The sequence below is a fragment of the Anomaloglossus baeobatrachus genome, chromosome 7, assembly GCF_048569485.1.
Source record: "Anomaloglossus baeobatrachus isolate aAnoBae1 chromosome 7, aAnoBae1.hap1, whole genome shotgun sequence".
In the NCBI taxonomy this organism is placed as follows: Eukaryota; Metazoa; Chordata; class Amphibia; order Anura; family Aromobatidae; genus Anomaloglossus; species Anomaloglossus baeobatrachus.
The window spans coordinates 88521970-88545351 of record NC_134359.1 but is presented as its reverse complement, the minus strand read 5'-3'; the positions used below and the strand labels follow the sequence as shown (position 1 = coordinate 88545351).

The window sequence follows — 23382 nt, the reverse complement described above, 5'->3', positions numbered from 1 at the left end:
AAGTCAGCCTGAAGGATACCTGGTTCCTACCTGGTTCATCTCAGCTACGCCCGGGTTACTCACCCTGCCACCTGAAGTGAGTAAAAACCCTGAAAGACATTCCTGCCTGTGTGGTCATTCTGCGCCTTGTGGTACTACAAACCTACACAGGGCCCTGGGGCTTGCCTCACTCTCAGGAGGCTCCTACATCTAACTGCACACACCATCAGCCCCAGGCGACCCTCAACCTGCAGTGGCGGTCCCTACTGGCCGCAATACTGAGAGTGGCGTCACGATCAAACAAGAAGATTTCCTACCAGTGACGGAGATCCAGCAACGTGGAGTCCCTGAAGGTAATGCACCGACACTGACACAACACCTGCGGGGCTTCACAAAAAAACCTTGATTCCACACACATGTTGATTTAATCTGATTTTTATGAATACACTAGCTGTAGTACCCAGTGTTAGTAACTGTCTTTCTGTTTCTCTCTCACTCTCTCCCTGCCTCTTTCCTTGTCTGGCTGTCTCTGTCTGTCTCTCTGTGTCTGTCTTTCTCTCTCTCTCTGTCCATCTATTTCTGTCTCTTTGTCTATCTGTTTGTCTGTCTGTCTCTTTGTCTCTGTCTGTCTGCCTCTCTGTCTGTCTCTATCTGTTTGTCTCTGTCTGTTTGTCTCTGTCTGTCTCTTTCTCTCTATCCGTATCACCACTGATATCATATTACCACACATATAAGCTTCTTCTACTAAGAATGTCCTTTGTTGCCCATAGCAACCAATTACAGCTCCTATTAATGACTTGTAGCTCCCAGTTCCATTGACTTCAATGGAGGCACAATGGAGACACACACACACACTCCAATACATGTACACATTCATACATACATTCAGCTTAATATATTACATTTCCAATATGAACTAAGGAAACTCTATTTGATCCTGTACATTTTTTAATGTAGATGTCTGAAAAGGGATCGCACATGGACATAAAAAACGGACACATTGACGACAACATGAGTTAAAGCTTTCTGGATGAAAATCGGATGAATATTCATACGCTCGAGTGACCCGGCCTCAGGCTTCTTTTTCTTCTGATCAGACTTTTAGAACTTTTTGTCTAAATCTACTGAGATCATGTAACTCATTTTTGCCGATGTCATTCTTCACGACAACGTATAATTGGGCTAAGCAAAATCGTCATCCAATGTAAAAAAAAATTCACCATTAGATTTGCAAACTGGATAATGTACAGTCACGGCAATATCAGAATCCTCCCTTGTTTCTTGGCTCTCCTAATAATGGAACTTATCCCCAGGATAGTGATTCCAATATTGCAATCAGCTGGTAATGATGGATTAGGGAATCATCTGTGATCGTATAAAGTGCAGAATCCTATAATTATCGCTAACCATCATGTCCTATAATTGATGCAGGACGTATGTATATAATTCCCGTTTCTCAGACGCCGCTTTCTCTGTTCTCCGTGCAGCTAATGACATGGAAGTGATATTATTCTTGGTCGTAATGCTCTGATGTCAGTGGGCTAAGTGCAGATCCAGTCGCTCGGTTTATCTCCATTAGAACTTCACTTTCCTTCTCAAACATCTGTGAGAGTGAACAAACGATATGAAAATAACTAGAATTTATTAATATTCATTAATACTAAATATATAAAATCTTGGGTTAACTTTTATATTAGTGTTCCTTTATAAAAAAAAAACATATACTATATGGAGCATAGAGACTAGAGGTGTCCCCAGAGGCCAGAAGACCTTTCTACAACAGATGAAAAATAAGAGCAGTATTGGGGAGCAGCAGCACAAATTTTGCCTGCTCGCCAGGGATGAAATGAGAAATACAAAACATAACAGGTTGCTGATTATATGCCCTCAAATCCAGAGCAGAAACATAATCAACATGTAAATGGGGTTCTCTGTGGACCACAGTCTCCTGGAATACATATAATATGGCTTGGTCACCCATTCGTAGGAAATAAGGAGGGGCATTTCTTATAGACAACCTCTTTGATTCCACATATTTCTCGAAGGTAAAATAATAAAGACTATAATTACCCCCCATACCGGCTCCCTTCTAGCTATGTACGGGCTTGAGGTGCTGGAGATCACATGGAGTTGTGACTTCATGCGAGCCCCGCATCCAATCAGCACTGGCTTCCTTCTCAACGCCTTAGGACCAAATGAGTTAATCAACAGGAAGTGAGCTCACTTCCTGTTGATTATTCATTTGGTCCAAAGGTGGGGAGAAGGAAGCTGGCACAGATTGGATGCGGGGCTCTCATGATGTCAAAACCCCACATGAGCAACGGGAACGCGAACCACGGCACTGTTAGAATGGCGCCAGTAAGGGATACAAGTATACTCTTTATTATTTACCTGGGAGAAACGTGAAAACAGAAGGGGTTGTCCTAGTAGTGGACAACCCCTTTAAATGTGTATGCACATCCTCTGTCTTCTGATGCGCACTGCGCCTCTGACTCCAGGATTTCTGCTTGCCAGATGGAATGTACAATGACAGTTCACACCTCCAGTATGGTTGCACTACTGGTCTAAACCGTCTACTTTCCCTTCTGGCTAGTAGGGGCAGTTCTGCCTCTGCAGCATGGAAGAAGAGCAAGGACACTGAAGCTGGCCGGACCCAGACAACTTCAGAGTGGCATTTACAAGCTATATAGTAAAAAGCCTTTAATCGCCTGCTTCTTGCCTAGGAAAAAGCCACTAAAGTGGTCGGTAACCAAGGCAACAAGCAATCAACTTTACAACTAAAAATATATCCATTTTTGAGGACAGGATTTTTAATGACAAGTACATTGCAAAGTTGCCTGTTTTTTACAAGCATTTTTAACCTTTAATGAACATGAGAAAACTTGTTTAAAAGGGATATTCTCTTTATTAATGAGTAAAATTGTAAAACAAGCAATATTGCAAATTACTTTTATATGGAAGTGAAGAGAGTTTTTACCCTTATTATTTACAGCTTGTTTCGTAGTTTAAAGGATGTTTAAATGTGGCAGTGCTTACAACCTCTCTCAATAGTTTGCACGCCCTGCTCGCGACACTGCACTGCTGTCTCCCAATCCGACCAGCTTCAGTGTAACTAAGGTCATTGACTGCTGTGAAGGCAAAGCTGCCTCTGCTTGCAGTTTGGGCACGACTATGCCGCTAGTCTGCACTGTGAATCAAGCATTAGTGCTCTGCCTCCAGTTTGTAGGAAGCCGGGAGGCAGGGAGAGGCGCGCTCCTGAAGACTGAACCTGAAACAACCCATTTTATCTGGAGGCACTCGAAATTTGTAACAGGGCACAAAGCATTGGTTTCCTTTGCGATGAAACCGGTTACTAGATTAATGTTAATTGAACCACAGGCAGCATGACGCAGACGCTGGATGAGCGATTGCAGCCAGGTCTAAACATTCCGGCGTTTCAGAAAAAACATAGTTTGGAAATCTGGCTGGTGACTATTGGGAGAGATTTGACTTATCTTACGCGGTTCTTGTCTGGCATACATGGGACATACCTGTCAATAGAGTGGGGAAATCCGCAGAAAAGCTGTCCGAGGAGCTCACTAAGGGAGTCAGGTTCTCCCTATAGTCTCCCTTTCAATTCATATTTTCTCTGAAATACTGAACTGTTTCAAAGTAAAACTTACCTGACTTTAATTGTGCAGCCAACATCTGATTCATGCTGCCCGTTACTGAGGCAGCATTAATCTATTAACAGGTTCCCTATAATAATTAATAATGCAAATATAAACCATTATTATATACCGTACTCATGTCAAGCTAAAAGCTTGCAATATCAGCAAAATCTTAACACTAGAACTACTGAGGTAGTCATTTTGACTACTTTGCACCATGTATTTCTATATAGGTGTGATGAGTCCAGTAGTTCTAGTGTTAAAAGGAACCAGTCACCAGGTTTTTCCCCTATAAGCTGCGGTCACCACCAGTAAGCTCTTATATACAGTATTCTGTAATTCTGTATATAAGAGCCCAGGCTGCTGTGTAGAACATAAAAACACCTTTATAATACTCACCTGTGGGGTGGCTGGGCTCAATAGGCGTCGATGGTCCTGGTCCGTCACCTCCTCTCTTCCATCGCCTTCCTCTTTCCCTACTCCATATGGATGACGTGTCCTACCTACTACATCATCCACATAGAGAGGCCTGCATTGCACTCCTGCACATGCGCTTCTCTCTGTACTGCTGAGGGCAGAGCAAACTACTGTAATGTGCAGGGAATGGTCAAAGACCACCGGCGCATGCGCACTACAATACTTTGCTGTCCTCAGCAGGGCAGAGAGAAGTGCAGGAGGGCAGCGGAGGCCTCTGTGTGGATGATGTAGGACGAGTCAGCCACAAGGAGCTGGGAATGACATTGGTGATGGAAAGAAGAGAGGAGGCGCCGGACCGAGGCCAGAGATTCCCATCGGACCAGACCGCCCCTCAGGTGAGTATAATGAAGATTTTTTTTATATTATACAGAGTGGTCTGGGCTCTTAGATACAATATTCTAGAATGCTGTATATAAGCGCTCACTGGTGGTGGCCACAGCTTTTAGGGGAAAAACCTGGTGATAGGTTCTCTTTAATAAGAAAAGAAACAACTAACCTTTTTCCAGTCTTCTGGACTATGATGTGTATAACCAAGCAGGTGACATAAGCCGTGTACTGCTGTCACCTGGGAGAAACATAATTTTTTATATGTGAATCTTCTGGAAGTAGAAATATAAATATTCACTAGAAGGAACAACGCACTCAAATGTAATCTTTATATGTGACAGATTCGCTGACTATACTTACTGGTGGAGGCGCAGACACTGCACAGTGGAATTAAAGGGAATCTGTCACCAGGTTTTTGCCATCTAATCTGAGAGCAGTATAATGTAGGGGCAGAGACCCCGATTAAAGTGATGTGTCACTTACTGAGCTGTTTACTGTCATTTTAATAAAATCACTGTTTTCTCTGCTGCAGATCTAGCAGTTAGTCAGTGCTCATGAATATGCTGGACTACCTGCAGCACGCCAAGTAGTCCTGTAATGATAATCTACTGCTGATTAATCAGTGATTTATCAAAACTACACTAAGCAGCCCAGTAAGTGACACATCACTGGAATCAGGGTCTTTGTCTCTACATTATGCTGCTCTCAGATTAGGTCACAAAACCTGGTGACAGATTCCCTTAAGGCTGGAGTCACACTTGTGAGTGACTCGGCAAGTCTCGCATCGGCATCACCTGGCATGGCCGCACACTCTCTGGACAGGAGCGTCTCAGCTGCATAGAAATACATGTAGCCGACCCGCTCCAGTCAGGAGAGTGTGTGGCCGTGCCAGGTGATGCCGATGCGAGACTCGTGCGAGTCCCTTACAAGTGTGAAGCCGGCCTAAATGTTTCACCAGCAGATTTGTCAGAGCTTTTCCCTTCAATCTTCAGTACTGCTCTTAGGCCCTGTGCGCACTAGGCATTTTTACCCGTGGATTTGCTGCAGAAATTTCTTGAGAAATGTTTGAAATCTTTCTGCAGACATTTCCCAGCAAAACCTATGGGGAAAAAAAATAGCTGTGCGCACGCTGCGTTTTTTTCTCAGGAAAATTCTTTGTGAAGATTTTCTTGAGAAAATTTCTTGAGAAAATGTGCATGTCACTTCTTTTCCGCAGGTACCTAAGGTATACCCCCGGTATTTCACTCCATTCACTGTAATGTAATCGTGAAATTCCGGAAAGGGGATAGGGGAATCGGAATAGGGGAAACCATTCTTAACCCCTTTTTTAACCCAAGTAGAAGTATAATGGTCCAGGCAGTAAATCCTCTGACTACTGCCTACAGTGATCTGCTCATCTCCAAGTTCTTATCCAACTCATCTCAGATCCTATTTCTATGTCATACCTCACAACAACCAACCTATGAGCTACAGAGAATTGTTACTGACAGCTCGATAACACCATAAGATTTGCATTTGTGTCGCCCGGGGACCAGGGGTACTCAGATCCGGGCCACAGGGTCACTTCTGTGGGTATCACGGTAGCGTGACCCGGTCTGTGATCCCAGGCTCCACAGTAAAAGGGGTTTGTTAAGGGAGATTTATATTGTCCGTGACGCCACCCACGGTTGTGGTGATTGGGACACCACCGCTCCTCTTTATGGGGATCCCGGGAGTGATGGTATGGAGCAGCTAGATGTTAGTCCTCCCCTCCGTGGGTAGGGGGTTGGTTGTCCCGGGGCCCGGTGATGGGGATAAGCAGGGAGCAGGGCGCAGTGCTGCGGTGCGGTGCCCGAGGGCACGGGCGTACTCACAAGTATGTCACACAGAGTCACTGGTAAACTAGGAATTGCCGGTGTCCGCAGCCTTCGGTACGGGGGTGTTAGTGTCCCACACACGGTGCAGCAGCCCTTGTTGTTCTTTCCCTGCAGCCAGGTGCCTTTCTCTCCACTCTCTTCCTCTTTCTCCTCAGCCGGAAACGGGGAATCCACTCCCCTGCAGTGATCCGGGTCACCCAGGTACCGGGGGGCCACTACCCTGCCCGGCTACCTCTGGCCCCTTCCTCACTCGCAGCCTGTCCCGGCCCTCTCGGAGCACGCTTCACTATCAGCCTGGGAGCTACAGCTCCAGACTCCTCTTCTCTCTGCTCTGCTTTTCTCTTACCCTGGGGGCTGTGGTTTGTCCTGCTGCACCGGTGTGAGATCAGAATACCAAGGAGGATTAACTCTTTCTGTGACAACCTGGCTTTGCCAGGGCGTCACACACCCCCTTGGTAAAACACGGCCCGTCCTCGGGCCGTCTAGGCACCAACATTTATTAAAACTGGAAAAAGGAAAAATCAACACATTACAATCATACATCTTCCCACATTGGGAGGTACGTTTTCTAAAACTTTAAACCGTTCTGCCACCCCACACCTGCGGAGCAGATGGCCTCCTCCTGAACTTGAGGGCGTTCAACAGGAGTGACAGTCCATAAAACAGTCAACTTTTTAACTTGTGGGTAGCCGTCCATGCTCCACTACCACTGCCGCTGCCGCCACTCCCAGTACGGGGCACGGGTTCCGTGCTCTGCCTCCTGCTCAGAAGCCAGGCCCACTTGGATGCCCTCGGCGCCGGCTACAACCGGCCTCACTAACTGCCGAGGGCTCCATCTCTCACTGGCCTGCTCCTCCTCTCTGCAGGTGCACTCCGGCTGCTCCACAGCCGTGACGGGGTACCTGGGAGCGGCTGGCGCCACATCTGGGGCAGACTTCCAATCGGGTGCTACCTCCGTTGCGGCCGGGTGGACTGCCGGAGCCGACGTCATCACCGTGGCGGCTGGGCGGACTGCCGGAGCCGGGTCAGATGTCATCGGGGTTGCGGCTACTGCTTGTCCAGGAACGGAATTAGGCAAAGTCCTGGCGTCCCTGCCTTTACAGTCCTGGTCACATGAACTGCGGTTCCTTCCTCCTGCTCCCCCTTGGTACTCGGGAGCAGTCCTTCCAGCAACTTTTAAAGTTTTCCTTTCGCTTCCGGTCCTCCGGAGCTTCACTTCCGCCCGCGTTCTCAGGGGGCGGAGCCTCTTTTTCGCGCCCACCGCTTGGGGAAGAAGGCGCTGGGCGGGAGATTTTCGCGCCCAAAATGGCAGCAAAGATGGCGACTTTCAAAATTTTTGCAGCGGGTCACCGCTGACAGTCCAGAACAAGGCGCACTTCCTCCAGGTAACTGGATGGGTTCGATCCTGTTCGTGACGCCAAATGTGTCGCCCGGGGACCAGGGGTACTCAGATCCGGGCCACAGGGTCACTTCTGTGGGTATCACGGTAGCGTGACCCGGTCTGTGATCCCAGGCTCCACAGTAAAAGGGGTTTGTTAAGGGAGATTTATATTGTCCGTGACGCCACCCACGGTTGTGGTGATTGGGACACCACCGCTCCTCTTTATGGGGATCCCGGGAGTGATGGTATGGAGCAGCTAGATGTTAGTCCTCCCCTCCGTGGGTAGGGGGTTGGTTGTCCCGGGGCCCGGTGATGGGGATAAGCAGGGAGCAGGGCGCAGTGCTGCGGTGCGGTGCCCGAGGGCACGGGCGTACTCACAAGTATGTCACACAGAGTCACTGGTAAACTAGGAATTGCCGGTGTCCGCAGCCTTCGGTACGGGGGTGTTAGTGTCCCACACACGGTGCAGCAGCCCTTGTTGTTCTTTCCCTGCAGCCAGGTGCCTTTCTCTCCACTCTCTTCCTCTTTCTCCTCAGCCGGAAACGGGGAATCCACTCCCCTGCAGTGATCCGGGTCACCCAGGTACCGGGGGGCCACTACCCTGCCCGGCTACCTCTGGCCCCTTCCTCACTCGCAGCCTGTCCCGGCCCTCTCGGAGCACGCTTCACTATCAGCCTGGGAGCTACAGCTCCAGACTCCTCTTCTCTCTGCTCTGCTTTTCTCTTACCCTGGGGGCTGTGGTTTGTCCTGCTGCACCGGTGTGAGATCAGAATACCAAGGAGGATTAACTCTTTCTGTGACAACCTGGCTTTGCCAGGGCGTCACACATTCTCCATAACTTACAGTCAAGACATTGTTAAAATCCTCCTCCTTTTCTTGACATTGGTGATATATAAACTCTACTGCAAGGTAAATGTCTCCTAAATTGTATTCATCTGGGAATGGTGGATTAGGTGACAATCCGGGGCACACATTCTGGAAGTATACAAGGAGCACACACAGTCAGATGTAGCGAACACATATTGTATATCATTGCAATTACTTAAAGCACCACTCCAGCATTTTTTAGTTTTTTTTTTTCAGCGTTGGAATGCTTTAAATCTAAATCCTCTGCCCCCGGTCTTATACTCAAGCCTGCTTTACACGTTGCAATTTCGCATACGATATCATATGCGATTTGCAACGCTCCCATCGTATGTGCAGCACGTTCAATTTGTTGAACGTTCCGCACAAACGATTAACCCCCGTCACACGTACTTACCTTCCATACGACCTCGATGTGGGCGGCGAACGTCCACTTCCTGGAGTGGGAGGGACGTTTGGTGTCACATCGACGTCACGCGGCAGCCGGCCAATAGAAGCGGAGGGGCGGAGCTGAGCGGGACCTAAACATCCCACCCACCTCCTTCCTTCCGCATTGTGGGCCGGGAGCCGCAGGACGTAGGTAAGATCTGTTCATCGTTCCCGGGGTGTCACACACTGCGATGTGCGCTACCCCGGGTACAATGAACAATCTGACGTTCAATTCGTCAGGAATGAACGACGTGCATGCGATGAATGGTTTTTCGTTCAATCGCAATTGCACATCGCTGTCACACGCTACAACATACCTTACGATGCCGGATGTGCGTCACTTACGACGTGACCCCGCCGACACATCGTAAGATATCTTGTAGCGTGTAAAGCGGGCTTCATTCTCTGCCATCTTCACCTTCTATCGCCACCGTTCCGGTCGGTCTTGGGCAGTGTTTCATGGAGCGCGCCAGTGGTCACAACTCAATACAAGTCTATGAGAGCCTCTTTCTGGCTCACAATGACTTGCCTTTGGAGCTTGTGAAGTAACTTCTGCCCAGTCAGAATTTGTCATCACAAGATGGTACAGCGAAAACAAAAAAAGGTTAAGACGTCGGAGGGTAAGTATAAGACTTAGATGTAGGCCGGTGTCACAATTGCAAGGGACTCGCGCAAAAATTGAGTCGCATCACCCGTCACGGCCTGCTGCTCTTTGGGCAGGAGTGTGCAGCAGTATAAAAATACATGCAGCGGCACACTCCTGTCCGGAGAGCGGCAGGCCATGACGGGTGATGCGACCTCAATTCTCGCGCGAGTCACTCCAGCCTTAAAGAAGCACTCCAGCGGTGAAATACCGAAAAAAACCTCTGGAGTGGTGCTTTAAAGTCAGCCTTTCACCAGGTCAAAAGTGTTTATTTTATTCCCATTGCTCCCATTGAGTATTAAGATGTTTTGTTGTTGTTTTTTTTAAATCCACCATATGGTTCTAGAGGCCTAGATCTGTTTATTTAGTGTTAATTTTTGACATATTTACTAAGGGCGTATGGCTGAAAGGTTTTTTTGGGGCTTATCTTTAGACTTCTGCATTATAAAACTGAGCCATGCCCCCTTGGTAAAGAGAATAAAAAGCACTAAATAAAAAGGTCCATATCTCTGGAACCGTATGGCGGATTTTGTTTTCTTAAATGAATACTCAGGGGAGAAGCCACCATAAAATAGGAGCAAAAACAGCCCACTGTTGAGATGGTGACAGGTTCCCTTACAGATAACCTGCTCTGCTGTTTCTGTACCTCATGAAATGGAAATAACAGTACGTCCGTAGCTTTGTCTTGCTGTCTGTAAAGTCTGTTCAGGTGTCGGATCTTTGTATCATTTATACATATTACCCCGACATCAAACCTCTCCACGCGGAGACACTTTCTGGCAATTTCTAGATTCTTGCGTAAATGGGCTCTGCGGAGAGGGATCATGTGCTGCAGGTTCCGGATAAGAAGAGACATTACCCTGTTGAGACAAGTAATACTTAGAGACCTGGCGCTTTGGTGTTCTCCCCTTTTTGTTAGAAGAGTTTTTAAATAGTGATGGGCGGACTCTCAGATTTATGAGATCAGCGCGTTTAGCCGGACTTTTAAAAAAAAACAGCAAAAAAACGGTTCCAGCCCGGAATTGATCCCTGATATCTGGCTGGATGCCGGTCACCATATAAGTCTATGGGGACCAGAATTTGGTGCTTTCTTTTCTTTATTTATTTAGTTTTACACCAATCTACAGTGACCCACTGTCACGCTCCCCGGGTCCTCTGCTCCGCTCCCCGGGTCCTCTGCTCCGCTCCCCGGCTCACCTGCCACGCTCCCCGCTCTCCAGCCTCCAGTGCCCACGCTTCCCAAGCCTCCGGGTTCCCGCTCCCGGCGCCCGTCGGCTTCCCAGTCCCTGGCCGGCTCTGCTGCGTCCTCCTCTCAGCTTCCTGCCCTGGCTTCTGGCACCCGGGCCGCGCGCATGCGCATTAGGGCGCGCGGTCACTGACCCTTTCTTAAAGGGCCAGTGTCCACTGACAGGAAATGATGCATACAGGTACAGGGTATAAAGGGGGTTAATGTCCAAGGGAGCGGGGCCTGTTCTTCGTGTTTTCCCAAGCTAGGAGTCAGGTCTCCTTGTGTTCTGTGAGATACTTACCTCTCTGTCTTCTAGAGCCGATCCTGCATCGCCATCCGGTCCTGCTGTATCTCGAACCCCGAACGCTGCCTATCTGCCATCCTGACAGTCCGTACCATCTCGGTTCCTTGCGGTGACCCGTCATCTCGCTCCAACGGTTCCGGACCCCGCCAGACATCATCACGGCTTCCGAACCTGAGCTCCGTCACCCGGACCACCATCAGTGACCTCGTGGTCCCAGGGACTTCTCCATTGTGTTCCAGTGCACGGACTGTCCTGCTACCTAAAGTGCTCCGGCTACCGGACTCCTTTCCCTCATCAGGGAGTTCGGCCCAGTGGATCCACCTCCCGGGTCTGCCTGTCCATCTGGCCCTAACAGTAAGAACAGGCCATGGATCCCGCCGAAGCACTAGCGGCCTTGCAAGAGGAACTCCAACGCCAGCGTGAAGTCCAGACCCGCATGCTGAACTTTATGACCTCCGTGGACGCCCGCTTGAACACGCTACAAGCCTCGGTCACATCTTCAGCGCCTCGGGTCTCCACTAGTCAATCCACGGCCCCCGCTCCCGTGGCTGCCTCCTCGGATGCTTCCAGACTGCGTTTGGCCTCACCACCCCGGTACGCCGGAGATCCCAAGACCTGCAGGGGGTTTATAAACCAATGCTCCCTCCATTTCACGCAGCTGCCACATTTGTTTGCCTCCGACCAAGCCAAGGTCGCCTTCATCATGTCTCACCTAGAGGGCGAGGCACTGGCGTGGATGAACCCTTTGTGGGAGAAGGAGGACCCTATGACCAAGAACCTTCAGGAGTTCCTGCAGGCCTTTCGCAGCACCTTTGACGAACCCGGACGCGCCTCCGCGTCTGCTTCATCTCTTCTCCGGTTACGTCAGGGGACTCTGACGGTGGGTCAATACGCCATCCGTTTCCGCACCTTGGCTTCAGAACTCGGGTGGAATAACGAGGCCCTAACCGCCGCCTTCTGGGAAGGACTCTCGGGTCGAATCAAAGATGAGCTGGCTGGACGTGACGTACCGTCCACCCTGGACGCCCTGATTACCCTAGCCACTCGAGTGGACATACACTTTCAGGAGCGGTCCAAAGAGGTGTCCCGTGAGAGACGTCCGGTAAGGCATTCCTCTCCTCCACAGAAGCCCGCCGTACTTCAGTCAACGGCCTCTGGTGTCTCCGTCCATGAGCCCATGCAGATCGACCGTGTGCGACAGTCTGAACAACGCCGAGCAGAGCGGCTCGCCAAGGGTCTCTGCTTCTACTGCGGAGAGGGCACACACCTGCTACGCTCCTGTCCAGAGAGGCCGGGAAACTCCAAAGCCTAGGGTTGGTAGGAGAGGCCACCCTAGGTGCTGGGACTCTCTCAGACCCAGTTACATGGACTGTGCAAGTGACAACGGGAGAGACGCGGTTTACGGCGGAGGCGTACCTCGATTCTGCGGCAGCAGGCAATTTCATCCAGCAGGCCACGGTGGACAAATACCAGGTGCCTGTTACTCCACTCGCCAAACCTCTTGTGATTGCCTCTGTGGATGGGAGACCCCTCTCTGACACCATCTCCTGGATCACCAAGCCGCTTGAACTGCGTATCGGTGCTCTGCACACCGAGAACATCGCTCTCTACGTCCTCCCACATATGTCACATCAAATCCTGCTGGGCCTTCCTTGGTTGCGGACACACGAGCCTTCAGTCAGCTGGGGTACTGGCGATATCACTCGATGGGGGTCTTCTTGCCATGGGAACTGTCTGAAGACCATACAACCTATCCGGCGACCTCCGGTTCCCGAGTCCCTACCAGGACTGCCCTCAGCCTATTGGTCCTTCGTGGACGTCTTTGATAAGAAGGAGTCCGAAGTACTTCCGCCACATCGTCCTTACGATTGTGCCATTGACCTGCTCCCGGGAACTACACCTCCACGAGGACGGATATATCCACTGTCTCCAGCCGAAACAAGGGCCATGTCTACGTACATCACAGAGAGCCTGGCTAAGGGATTCATTCGGAGATCCTCCTCTCCTGCTGGAGCAGGCTTCTTCTTCGTAAAGAAGAAAGAGGGTGACCTACGCCCATGTATAGACTACCGGGGATTGAACCTAATCACCGTAAAAAACAAGTACCCCCTGCCGCTCATCCCCGAATTGTTTGATCGGCTCAGAGGAGCTCGTGTGTTCACCAAGTTGGATCTTCGGGGTGCCTACAACCTGGTCCGTATCCGCTCAGGGGATGAATGGAAGACCGCGTTCAACACTCGCGATGGGCACTATGAATACTGCGTGATGCCCTTCGGCCTGTGTAACGCACCAGCAGTCTTCCAAGAATTAGTGAACGATGTGTTCCGGGACCTTCTCTACGTTTGTGTGGTGGTATATCTGGATGACATCCTTGTCTTCTCTCCGGACCTCCAGACCCACCGAGAGAACGTGCAACTGGTTCTACAAAGACTGAGAGAGAATCATCTGTACGCCAAGTACGAGAAGTGCGTCTTCGAACAGTCTTCTATCCCCTTCCTGGGTTACCTCATCACCGAAACCGGACTACAGATGGATCCAAAGAAGGTCTCTTCCGTTCTCAACTGGCCTCCTCCTTCTGGACTGAAGGCAATCCAACGCTTTCTGGGATTCGCCAACTATTACCGCCAGTTTATTCCTCACTTCTCGGCTCTGACTGCCCCTCTTTCCGCCTTGACCAAGAAGGGGGCTAATCCAAAGGACTGGTCACTTGCGGCCGACGCCGCGTTTGGCTCTCTAAAGCGAGCCTTTGCCTCCTCTCCTGTACTCCACCGTCCAGAGTTAAACCGCCAGTTCACCTTGGAGGTGGATGCCTCCTCCTCGGGAGCCGGAGCAGTGCTCATGCAGAAAACCTCCTCCGGGAGGATGGTGACTTGCGGTTTCTTCTCCAAGAGCTTCTCAGCGCCTGAACGCAACTACACCATCGGTGACAGAGAGCTATTGGCAGTCAAGCTGGCTCTGGAGGAATGGCGCTATCTCCTGGAAGGAGCAGTGTACCCCGTCATTATTTACACGGACCACAAAAACCTGGAATACCTGCGGACGGCTCAGCGACTGAACCCACGGCAAGCCAGGTGGTCCTTGTTCTTTGCCCGGTTCGACTTCCAGCTCCATTTCCGAACCGCGAACAAGAATGTACGCACTGATGCCTTGTCTAGGTCTTTCATGCCCATGGAGCAGGAGGAAGAGACATCCCAACCCATCATCTGCCCTAGTAAGATCATTCCGGTGGCTCCTGTCACCCTGGCCCAGATACCGCCTGGGAAGACCTATGTCTCTGAGACTGACAGGCAAAAAGTGTTACACTGGGGTCATGCCTCGAAAACAGCCGGTCATGCAGGTCAGAAGAGAACATGGAGTGCGATTGCACGTCATTACTGGTGGCCGTCTCTTCGCACGGACGTCGCCTCTTTTGTCTCTGCCTGCCCCTCCTGTGCCAGGAACAAGACTCCCAAACACCTGCCATATGGTCGTCTTCTGCCTCTGCCCATACCCTCAGTTCCCTGGCAACACATAGCGATGGACTTTATTACGGACTTGCCATTGTCCTCCGGACACACAGTCATATGGGTCGTGGTGGATCGGTTCTCTAAAATGGCCCATTTCGTTCCTATGGCTGGACTGCCCTCTGCCCAGGAACTCGCGGACGCCTATATACATCACATCTTCCGCTTGCATGGCTTTCCATCACACATAGTGTCCGACAGAGGAACTCAGTTCACCTCCCGCTTCTGGAGGGCTCTCTGTAAACATCTGGGAGTGACTCTGGACTTTTCTTCGGCCTACCATCCTCAGTCGAACGGCCAAGTGGAACGGGTCAATCAGATATTGACCTCTTTCTTACGTCACTACGTCAACGCCCATCATGACGATTGGTCCACGCTTCTTCCTTGGGCTGAATTCTCCCATAATCACCACGTCAGTGAGTCCTCCTCCAGTTCTCCCTTCCATGTCGTCTACGGACTTCAGCCGTCTGTCCCATTGCCTGTATCCTCTTCCTCGGACATCCCTGCTGCTGATGCAGTACTCCGTGACTTTACAACCATTTGGGACTCAGTTAAGGCCTCCCTTGCACGTGCATCCCTGCGGATGAAGAGGCACGCGGACAACAGACGTCTGGATCCTCCGTGTTTCTCTCCGGGAGATCTCGTCTGGCTTGCTTCCAAATACATCCGACTGAAGATACCATCCTACAAGCTGGGACCTCGCTACATCGGACCGTTTAAAGTCCTCGGCAAGATCAATGAGGTCTCCTACAAGCTACAGCTCCCGGCCACGATGAGGATACCCAACTCCTTCCACGTGTCTCTGCTCAAGCCGGTTGTCCTTGGTCCCTTCTCCGCTGCCGCCAGTCCGGCTCCTCCTCCTATTGCTGAGGACGACATCTATGCGGTAAGGGATATCGTGGCCATGAAGACCGTACGAGGTCGACAGTTCTTCCTGGTGGACTGGGAGGGGTATGGTCCTGAGGATAGGTCCTGGGAGCCTCGGGAGAATGTGGGCACTCCTCTGATCCGTGCCTTCCTGTCCCGGTTGCGGGGAGGGGGGCGTGTGGGGGGGGGGTACTGTCACGCTCCCCGGGTCCTCTGCTCCGCTACCCGGGTCCTCTGCTCCGCTCCCCGGCTCACCTGCCACGCTCCCCGCTCTCCAGCCTCCAGTGCCCACGCTTCCCAAGCCTCCGGGTTCCCGCTCCCGGCGCCCGTCGGCTTCCCAGTCCCTGGCCGGCTCTGCTGCGTCCTCCTCTCAGCTTCCTGCCCTGGCTTCTGGCACTCGGGCCGTGCGCATGCGCATTAGGGCGCGCGCGCGGTCACTGACCCTTTCTTAAAGTGCCAGTGTCCACTGACAGGAAATGATGCATACAGGTACAGGGTATAAAGGGGGTTAATGTCCAAGGGAGCGGGGCCTGTTCTTCGTGTTTTCCCAAGCTAGGAGTCAGGTCTCCTTGTGTTCTGTGAGATACTTACCTCTCTGTCTTCTAGAGCTGATCCTGCATCACCATCTGGTCCTGCTGTATCTCGAACCCCGAACGCTGCCCATCTGCCATCCTGACAGTCCGTACCATCTCGGTTCCCTGCGGTGACCCGTCATCTCGCTCCAACGGTTCCGGACTCCGCCAGACATCATCACGGCTTCCGAACCTGAGCTCCGTCACCCGGACCACCATCAGTGACCTCGTGGTCCCAGGGACTTCTCCATTGTGTTCCAGTGCACGGACTGTCCTGCTACCTAAAGTGCTCCGGCTACCGGACTCCTTTCCCTCATCAGGGAGTTCGGCCCAGTGGATCCACCTCCCGGGTCTGCCCGTCCATCTGGCCCTAACACCCACAGACAGGTTCTGTGATTGCAAGCAGCCAAAAACTACACTGCCCCACAGGCTGGGGGCGAGTGTGACTGCAACCAATCACAGACACCAGAACTGCCGGTGGGCGGGGGAAGCAGTGAATATGTATGAGGCTAATGAGCAGCCCTGGAAGAAGAGTGAGCAACCCGGAAGCAGTTACAGCCGCGCTGGGGACTCCGTAAGTATAGTGTGATTGCTTTATTTTTTTTTATTTCCCAAGTTGCCGGATCAGGCACCCGGATACTTTTTAAGCCGCACGGATATAGACTTTTAAAGTCCTGGTCCGCCCATCACTATTCTTGGACAATAAAATGAACATGAAGTTTTCCTTCTCCAGTCAACAATCAACTCTATTCAGAGGGATAAACAGACAGAAAACATTAAATTTCCTTTCAGCTTTACTAAAAGGAAAATTAAATGTGTTGAGTGGGACTAAATAGCCGCGGACCTCCTGTGTCTGATGGATAGGTCAGCATTAGGCTAATTTCACACATCAGTTTTTTTCCATCAGGCACAATCCGGAAAAAAAACACGGCTAAAACGGATCCGGCGCCGGATCCATTTTATCCCCATTGATTTGTATTAGCGCTGGATTGTGCCTGATGGCCTTGCGTTGCATCCGGCTTTTGCCGGATCCGTCATAATTGCCTAAAGCGGCGGCCGGAGGGAACGTATCTTGTAATGTTTTTTTGTCCGGCAAAAAAACCGCATCACGCCGGATCCGGCATGTTTTACAATGGAAGCCTATAGACAGCAGATCCGGCGTAATGCGGTAAAAAACGGATGCGGCCGCCGGATCCGTTTTTGTAAACTGAGCATGCTTCGATGTATTGAAAAAAACAGATCCAGCAAAAAAAACGGACAAAAAGGATGCAAAAACGGATGCGCCGGATCCGTTTTTTGACGGATCAGGTATATTGGAACTGGCAAAAAAAAGGATCAAAGCACATCAGTTTTTGCATATTCTACGCCGGATCCGTTGCATCATGCACATGCCGGATTGTGCCTGATGCCAAAAACTGATGTGTGAAATTAGCCTTAGGAGATCGGTGGTTATCCGACACACAGCTCGCCAGCCATTCAGCTGAAACCTGCCACAAACGGTTACTGGCTGAGTTCACATGTCTAGTAATCATTCGTCAGAACAGATCCTGCAGCAATTTGTTGGCAAAAAAGTTATAAGTAAATCAATACAGTTTTGTCAAAGCCAAATACCAGGATGTATCAAATACAAAGCAGCTTTATTTAAACTATGACATGCCAACAAAAGGCAAAAAACAGCATAAAAAAAGTGTTAAGAACGCATGTTAAAGAAAATAAGTAACCTAATATACATAATAGCTGCCGAAATTTGGCAACATTGAAAACTCATCGTGGGCACACAGCGTCAGGCCACGTACACACGTTGAGTTTTTGGTGATTTTTTTACTTCAGTATATATAGCTAAAACCAGGAGTGGGTGATAAATACATGGTAGCATAAAGCCCACTATAACCAATTAACTTACCATTAATAAAGAATAAATACTCAGACACATGACATTTGGATAAAAATGGCCGTGGTGTTTTATTATTGGTAACTTGATAAATTAAATTCACCATATTATTAAAATTAAATAACCATAAAATTCCATAAATACCACCATAAAGTACCATTAACCACTTATAAAACCAACAATCCACCCAACATAGTTGGGCGATTTTTCCCCAACTAATAAAACATCACGACAAAAAATAATAAACAGTTAAACCACGACTTTACACTGGGAGGGCGGGCGGGGGATTCTTCTTTCTTCACAGCTGGAAACTGACACAGCTGGCTCACAGCTGACTCCTTATAAAGGCAAGTCTCCTGCATATTTACCTCTGTCCACCAATGACAGACTTTAAAATTGGCGCGCAGCAGGCTGACCAATCACACAGCCTGCTCGCGTTACTCACAGGGGGCAGATTAACCCCATAAATTCCCATCATAACAACTTCCATTACCACCACGCAGCAGGCTGACCAATCACAGCAGCCTGCTCGTGTTACCACATGAAGGGAATTAACCCTTCATTCCCCATACTGAATTTGGCACCGCTGAATGCCACAACTTAAACTTGAAACACCTATAAACATACTGTCAGGGGGCCCATGCCACCATGTAATCACCAGGCTATACGCTGCTGGTGATTATACATGGTAGCATAAAGCCCACTATAACCAATTAACTTACCATTAATAAAGAATAAATACTCAGACACATGACATTTGGATAAAAATGGCCGTGGTGTTTTATTATTGGTAACTTGATAAATTAAATTCACCATATTATTAAAATTAAATAACCATAAAATTCCATAAATACCACCATAAAGTACCATTAACCACTTATAAAACCAACAATCCACCCAACATAGTTGGGCGATTTTTCCCCAAACGGCCGAGTATTAACAATACGAGGCCCCCCCCAAACACCGCAGCCATTTTTCTATCATATTCTGGATACCCACATTAAAAATGTCCAGACCAACGTCAGAGAGATGTACTCCATCTGCCTGTACAGGCCAAGCGTAAAACCTTCCAGATCACTATGGCGATACGAGAAGTCGCCCAAACCAACAAAAAATATTGCCATGTCGCGATTGACACGTTTCCTTATTTTTTCCAAAAAGGCAAGCTGGCCATTCCAGACCAGTCTCGGTACAATTTCAGAAAAAATCAATGCTGAATAAGGAAAAAGATTCTTTATGAGCGCAAAATCTCTGCGGAAATTAGATAACAAGTCCAATGTCTTTATTTTACCCAAGTCATTCCCTCCAATGTGTAAAATAATAAGGTCAGGATACGGGTGAGTCAACAGCATACCTTTTAAGGTGCCAACTAAATTAGAAAATTTTAGCCCTCTTATACCGTACCAAAAAACATTTATCAGATCATACTGAAAAGATAAGTTCTCTGTGTAACGTCTACAAGACGCTCTCCTCTGCGCCCAGTGTATAAACGAATGGCCTACAAGCCAAATCACCATTGGGCCTAGAATTGGAGAGAGACAGAATAAATTAATTATAATAAATTAGGGCGTATATATAACTGATAGTGTTTTGACGCCCATCTACCAATTTTACCAATTCTTTTTCCTTTGAGGCCAGCTCTTGCCGCCTCGGTTGCCGCCCCGATCCGAAAAGAATGTGATGAGAAGTTGGAGCTATCTAGCTGCAACTTAACCATACATTTTTTAATATTGCATTAAAATGAAACTTAGTGGCAGGAGAACCATCTACATGTAAAAACAACAAACCCGGGGTATCCCCCCGTACAGTAAGCCATTGACATAAATTGGTGACGGGGCATATACATGAACCCCGTAAAGGGCGCAACTTCACAGAACACCCTTTACCAAGGTGGTCCAATTTTGACCTACTAATAAATAACACAGCACCAGAGTCAGATACATTAACATCCTTCCTATCTAAACCCGACTATGTGACAACAACTCACTTATCTTGAGTGCTGCGAAGAAACAAATCACAAAAGCAGCACGAAATAAACATAACTCAAAATTATTAAAACAAACTTCACTCAACATAAACCATAACCTTTCTAATAGATTCACGGATATAGGCCTGCGGCGATCAGGCACCACACAACCTTTTTTACAACCCTTTAGTGCCTGCCGAACCGCAAATAAGCTTAATAGAGACTCCTCACCATATAATTTTAAGAAAAAAGAGATTCCACAAAATGTTTTATACAAAAAGGTATAACGATAACCTAAACCAACATAAAAATTCAAAAAACCAAGTGCTGTAGACACATCACACTTGTGGGGAAACAGATTCCTGGAATCACAAAATTGATTCCAAGCCAACCAAGCAGCCGAGTATGCTTTCCATGTCCTTGGTGCAATAGAATTTTTAATGGAAGCTGCTACTAATCCAAAAATTGCCTCCCATAGCTGGGACGGGCATGCATTCAAAAGGGGGTCCATCTTTCCTGAACTCTCCCTGAATTCCTCTAACCGCTGAGAAGAGAGGTAAAAAACGGAAGCATTAGTGCATTCAGAAGCAAAACGAGCCTTCAACCAAATATTCCACCTCAAACACAAAAGGACCAATTTTCGCAATATACCACCTAGAAACCTACACTTCACCACCAAGGTGTTCAAAGCAAAAACCAAACCTTGACAATGTGATATGAGTATAGTCCTCCTATTCGCCAATTCCTTACCCCAAATATGCACTGAAACAAAAACCGGAAAAAACTCCAATAACACCTGTTTCTCCAGCAAACCTTCCGACAACCAAGATGAAGGCCATGAAGAAAAGCACCAGTGTGTACGAAAAATCGTACCGAACCCCACTTCCTTAGACACCCCTGTAAACCAAAGTAGATCCTGAGACAACATAAAATCCTGCTGAACGCAGCTAATTCCGTGAAAACTTTCTAAAAATTCATACCAAATTGTTAAATCCTTCCTCATCTCCCACGAAATTCTAATGTGTGAACCTGAACACCTAACACCCTTAGTTGCATCATACAAAACGTCTTGAAAACACTCTCCCCTTTGGCAAAATTCTTAATGCAAAGTTCAAACCACCCAGCAGAGATTGGAGCTCTCGCAGGGTACACTTTTTCTTCACTACAAAAAACTCGCAATACAGCCTTTTAACTTCATAATCTTCTGGCCAGGGAGTCTCAATTCCATTTTTTGCAAATCCAAAACAATCCCTAAAAACTCGAGCTCTGTACAAGGGGAAACTGTTTTATCATGAGCTAACGGAACCCCAAAAAACTTCATCAAACCCAAAAATTTATTTAGTAATTGCAAACAACGTCCTGACCTACCAACAAATAAGAAATCGTCCAAAAAATGGAACATACCCCCCTCTGAAAAACCCCTCTTGAACTGCCCAATGCAAAAACGTGGAAAATGACTCAAAATAATAACATGATAAAGAAAAACCCATAGGGAGGCACCTGTCAAAATAAAAAGAACCCTCAAAACAAAAACCCAAAGAATTAAAACCCAAGGGGTTAATTGGCAGAAGCCGGAAGGCAGACTGAATATCTGATTTGGCCAGGAACAAACCGGGCCAAACTTCCGTAACAAAATCCACTGCCTCATCAAAAGATGTGTAACTCACCGAAGATGCATTAGGATCAATAGCATCATTCAGTGAGCTACCTGCTGGATAAGAGAGGGGATGTATGATCCTAAAAGAATGAACCTCCTTCTTGGGGACAACCCCAAAAGGTGATATCCCAAGATTTGTAAACGGAGGAAATTCAAAAGGACCAGACACCCTGCCCAACAACCGTTCTTTTTCAATATGTGACCTGACAACCTCCCTATGGCTATCAACTGATTGTAAATTCTTAGTTACATTACAACCTATACCTTCAAAAGAAGGTACAGGAAAACCTGCCTGAAACCCACGAAGAAACAGAGCCGCCTTCGGCCTGTCTGGAAAACGATCTAGCCACGGGAGCATTCCTTCCAAGCTCACTGGAGTCTGAGCCTATGAAAAACTGCTCCCTAACACCAGATGGCTGTACCGTGGACTGACCATGCTTTTTAAAACATTTAAGCAAGGGGTGAGCCCCGCCACAAAACGAGCACCCATGTCGAAAGCGACAGTTACCCTGCCACCTGCATGAGGACTCATTGAATGCAAAGCACACCCCCCCTTTTTGAATTGACATCCACCTGCTGTCTGTGAGGGTTCTGTCGCTGATGCAGCATTAAATTCAGCCATAACCCGACATCTTTAACACCCCACTTGACAGCAGGGTGAACCGCCAACTTCTGCCTGAAAGACTCATCGTAATTCAGCCACGCTAAGCCACCGAAACCACGATAAGCCTCCAGAATACAATCTTGGTGTTGAAACAAACCACTACAAAATTTAGGAAACTTTTCCCCAAGAACTGCAGCATAAATGGAGAAAGCCTGTAACCATGAATAAAATGATTTAAATTTTTCCTTCACTCTGACTCAACCTCTTGTTTTCCATCAGGTTTCTCCACTTTATGCTGCAGTTCCCTAGCAACCGGCAACAGAGAAAAGATATCTACATACTCCTGTCTCCAAATCTTTTCCTTAGTGGAAGCACTGAGATGAAAACCCAAAGGGGAAACATCACATGTCAGTGCTTCCTTTAAATGAGATTCCGCCACCCCAGGGAACCTGTCCTGAATAGAAACTTCAGCAGCAGGTGCCTGGGGTAGCACTACATAGCCCCCAAGTAGCTCAGACAGAGTCCTAATGACAATGTCCTTTACCGTTATCCCTAACATTGGGTGCTCCAGCAAGGGGGCTCTCACCATGTCCTCGCTCCAGGGTCCTTCCATCGCGTTGAACGGATGTTGCCGCGACGTCCTCTTCAGATTCTTCAGTCGAGCTCCAGGCCTGCGTCGCCGCCGCCAAAGCCCCAGCTGAGCTCTTTTGCAATGGGGCCGGCGGCGCGTACAGGCCTGTAAGCGACCCAGGATCTCTGCTGTGACCGGCCACAGCAGCCGGAGCGGAACCCCTGGCGGCGACTTCCGGAATAATCGCCCGCCAGGCATTCTGGGAGTCGCGTCCTGATGACGCGGCCAAATCCCGTCGGCTTCTTGAGCGGTCTCGCGATGCTCCGGTCCCTCCTCTCGCTGGAACTCCCGCCTCTCGCGATGTCTCCGACGCCTTCCTCTCCGCGCCGCGCCGACCGCGAGCAGATGCCGACCTCTTCCTCCCTCCGCCGGACCGCTGGGAACAGGATGCAGGCGGTGAATCGACGTCGCTCTTCTTCCTCTTCATCCGCAGGGATCTCCGGACATCTTCTCCATCTCCGGGCCGCAGAAGCTCTTCCCTCCGCGCAGGAACGCCGGCGGGATCCGGAGCTGGATCCAGGACCACTTCGGCGGCTTCGTTCCCCGGCGCCAG

General features: G+C 49.0%; 1 protein-coding gene across 1 annotated transcript; it reads right to left on the bottom strand.

Moving 5' to 3' along the window:
* Positions 1-1456: 1456 nt before the first annotated feature.
* Positions 1457-22834, bottom strand: LOC142245918 (endoribonuclease YbeY-like). The gene is made up of 5 exons (XM_075318923.1): positions 22785-22834; positions 10253-10466; positions 8514-8645; positions 4603-4671; positions 1457-1582 (listed from the first exon to the last, which is right to left on the bottom strand). The coding sequence occupies exons 2-5, from the start codon at positions 10460-10462 to the stop codon at positions 1487-1489; spliced, it is 507 nt and encodes a 168-aa protein (XP_075175038.1). The 5' UTR covers positions 10463-10466; positions 22785-22834; the 3' UTR covers positions 1457-1486.
* Positions 22835-23382: the final 548 nt, after the last annotated feature.

Coding starts and splice junctions, on each gene's coding strand:
- LOC142245918 (XM_075318923.1), bottom strand. CDS start 10,462: ATGTCTCTTCTTATCCGGAACCTGCAGCACATGATCCCTCTCCGCAGA. Junction 8,646..10,252: donor TGTTATTTCCATTTCATGAG/GTACAGAAACAG, acceptor GTATACTTCCAG/AATGTGTGCCCCGGATTGTC. Junction 4,672..8,513: donor ATTTTAACAATGTCTTGACT/GTAAGTTATGGA, acceptor TGTTTCTCCCAG/GTGACAGCAGTACACGGCTT.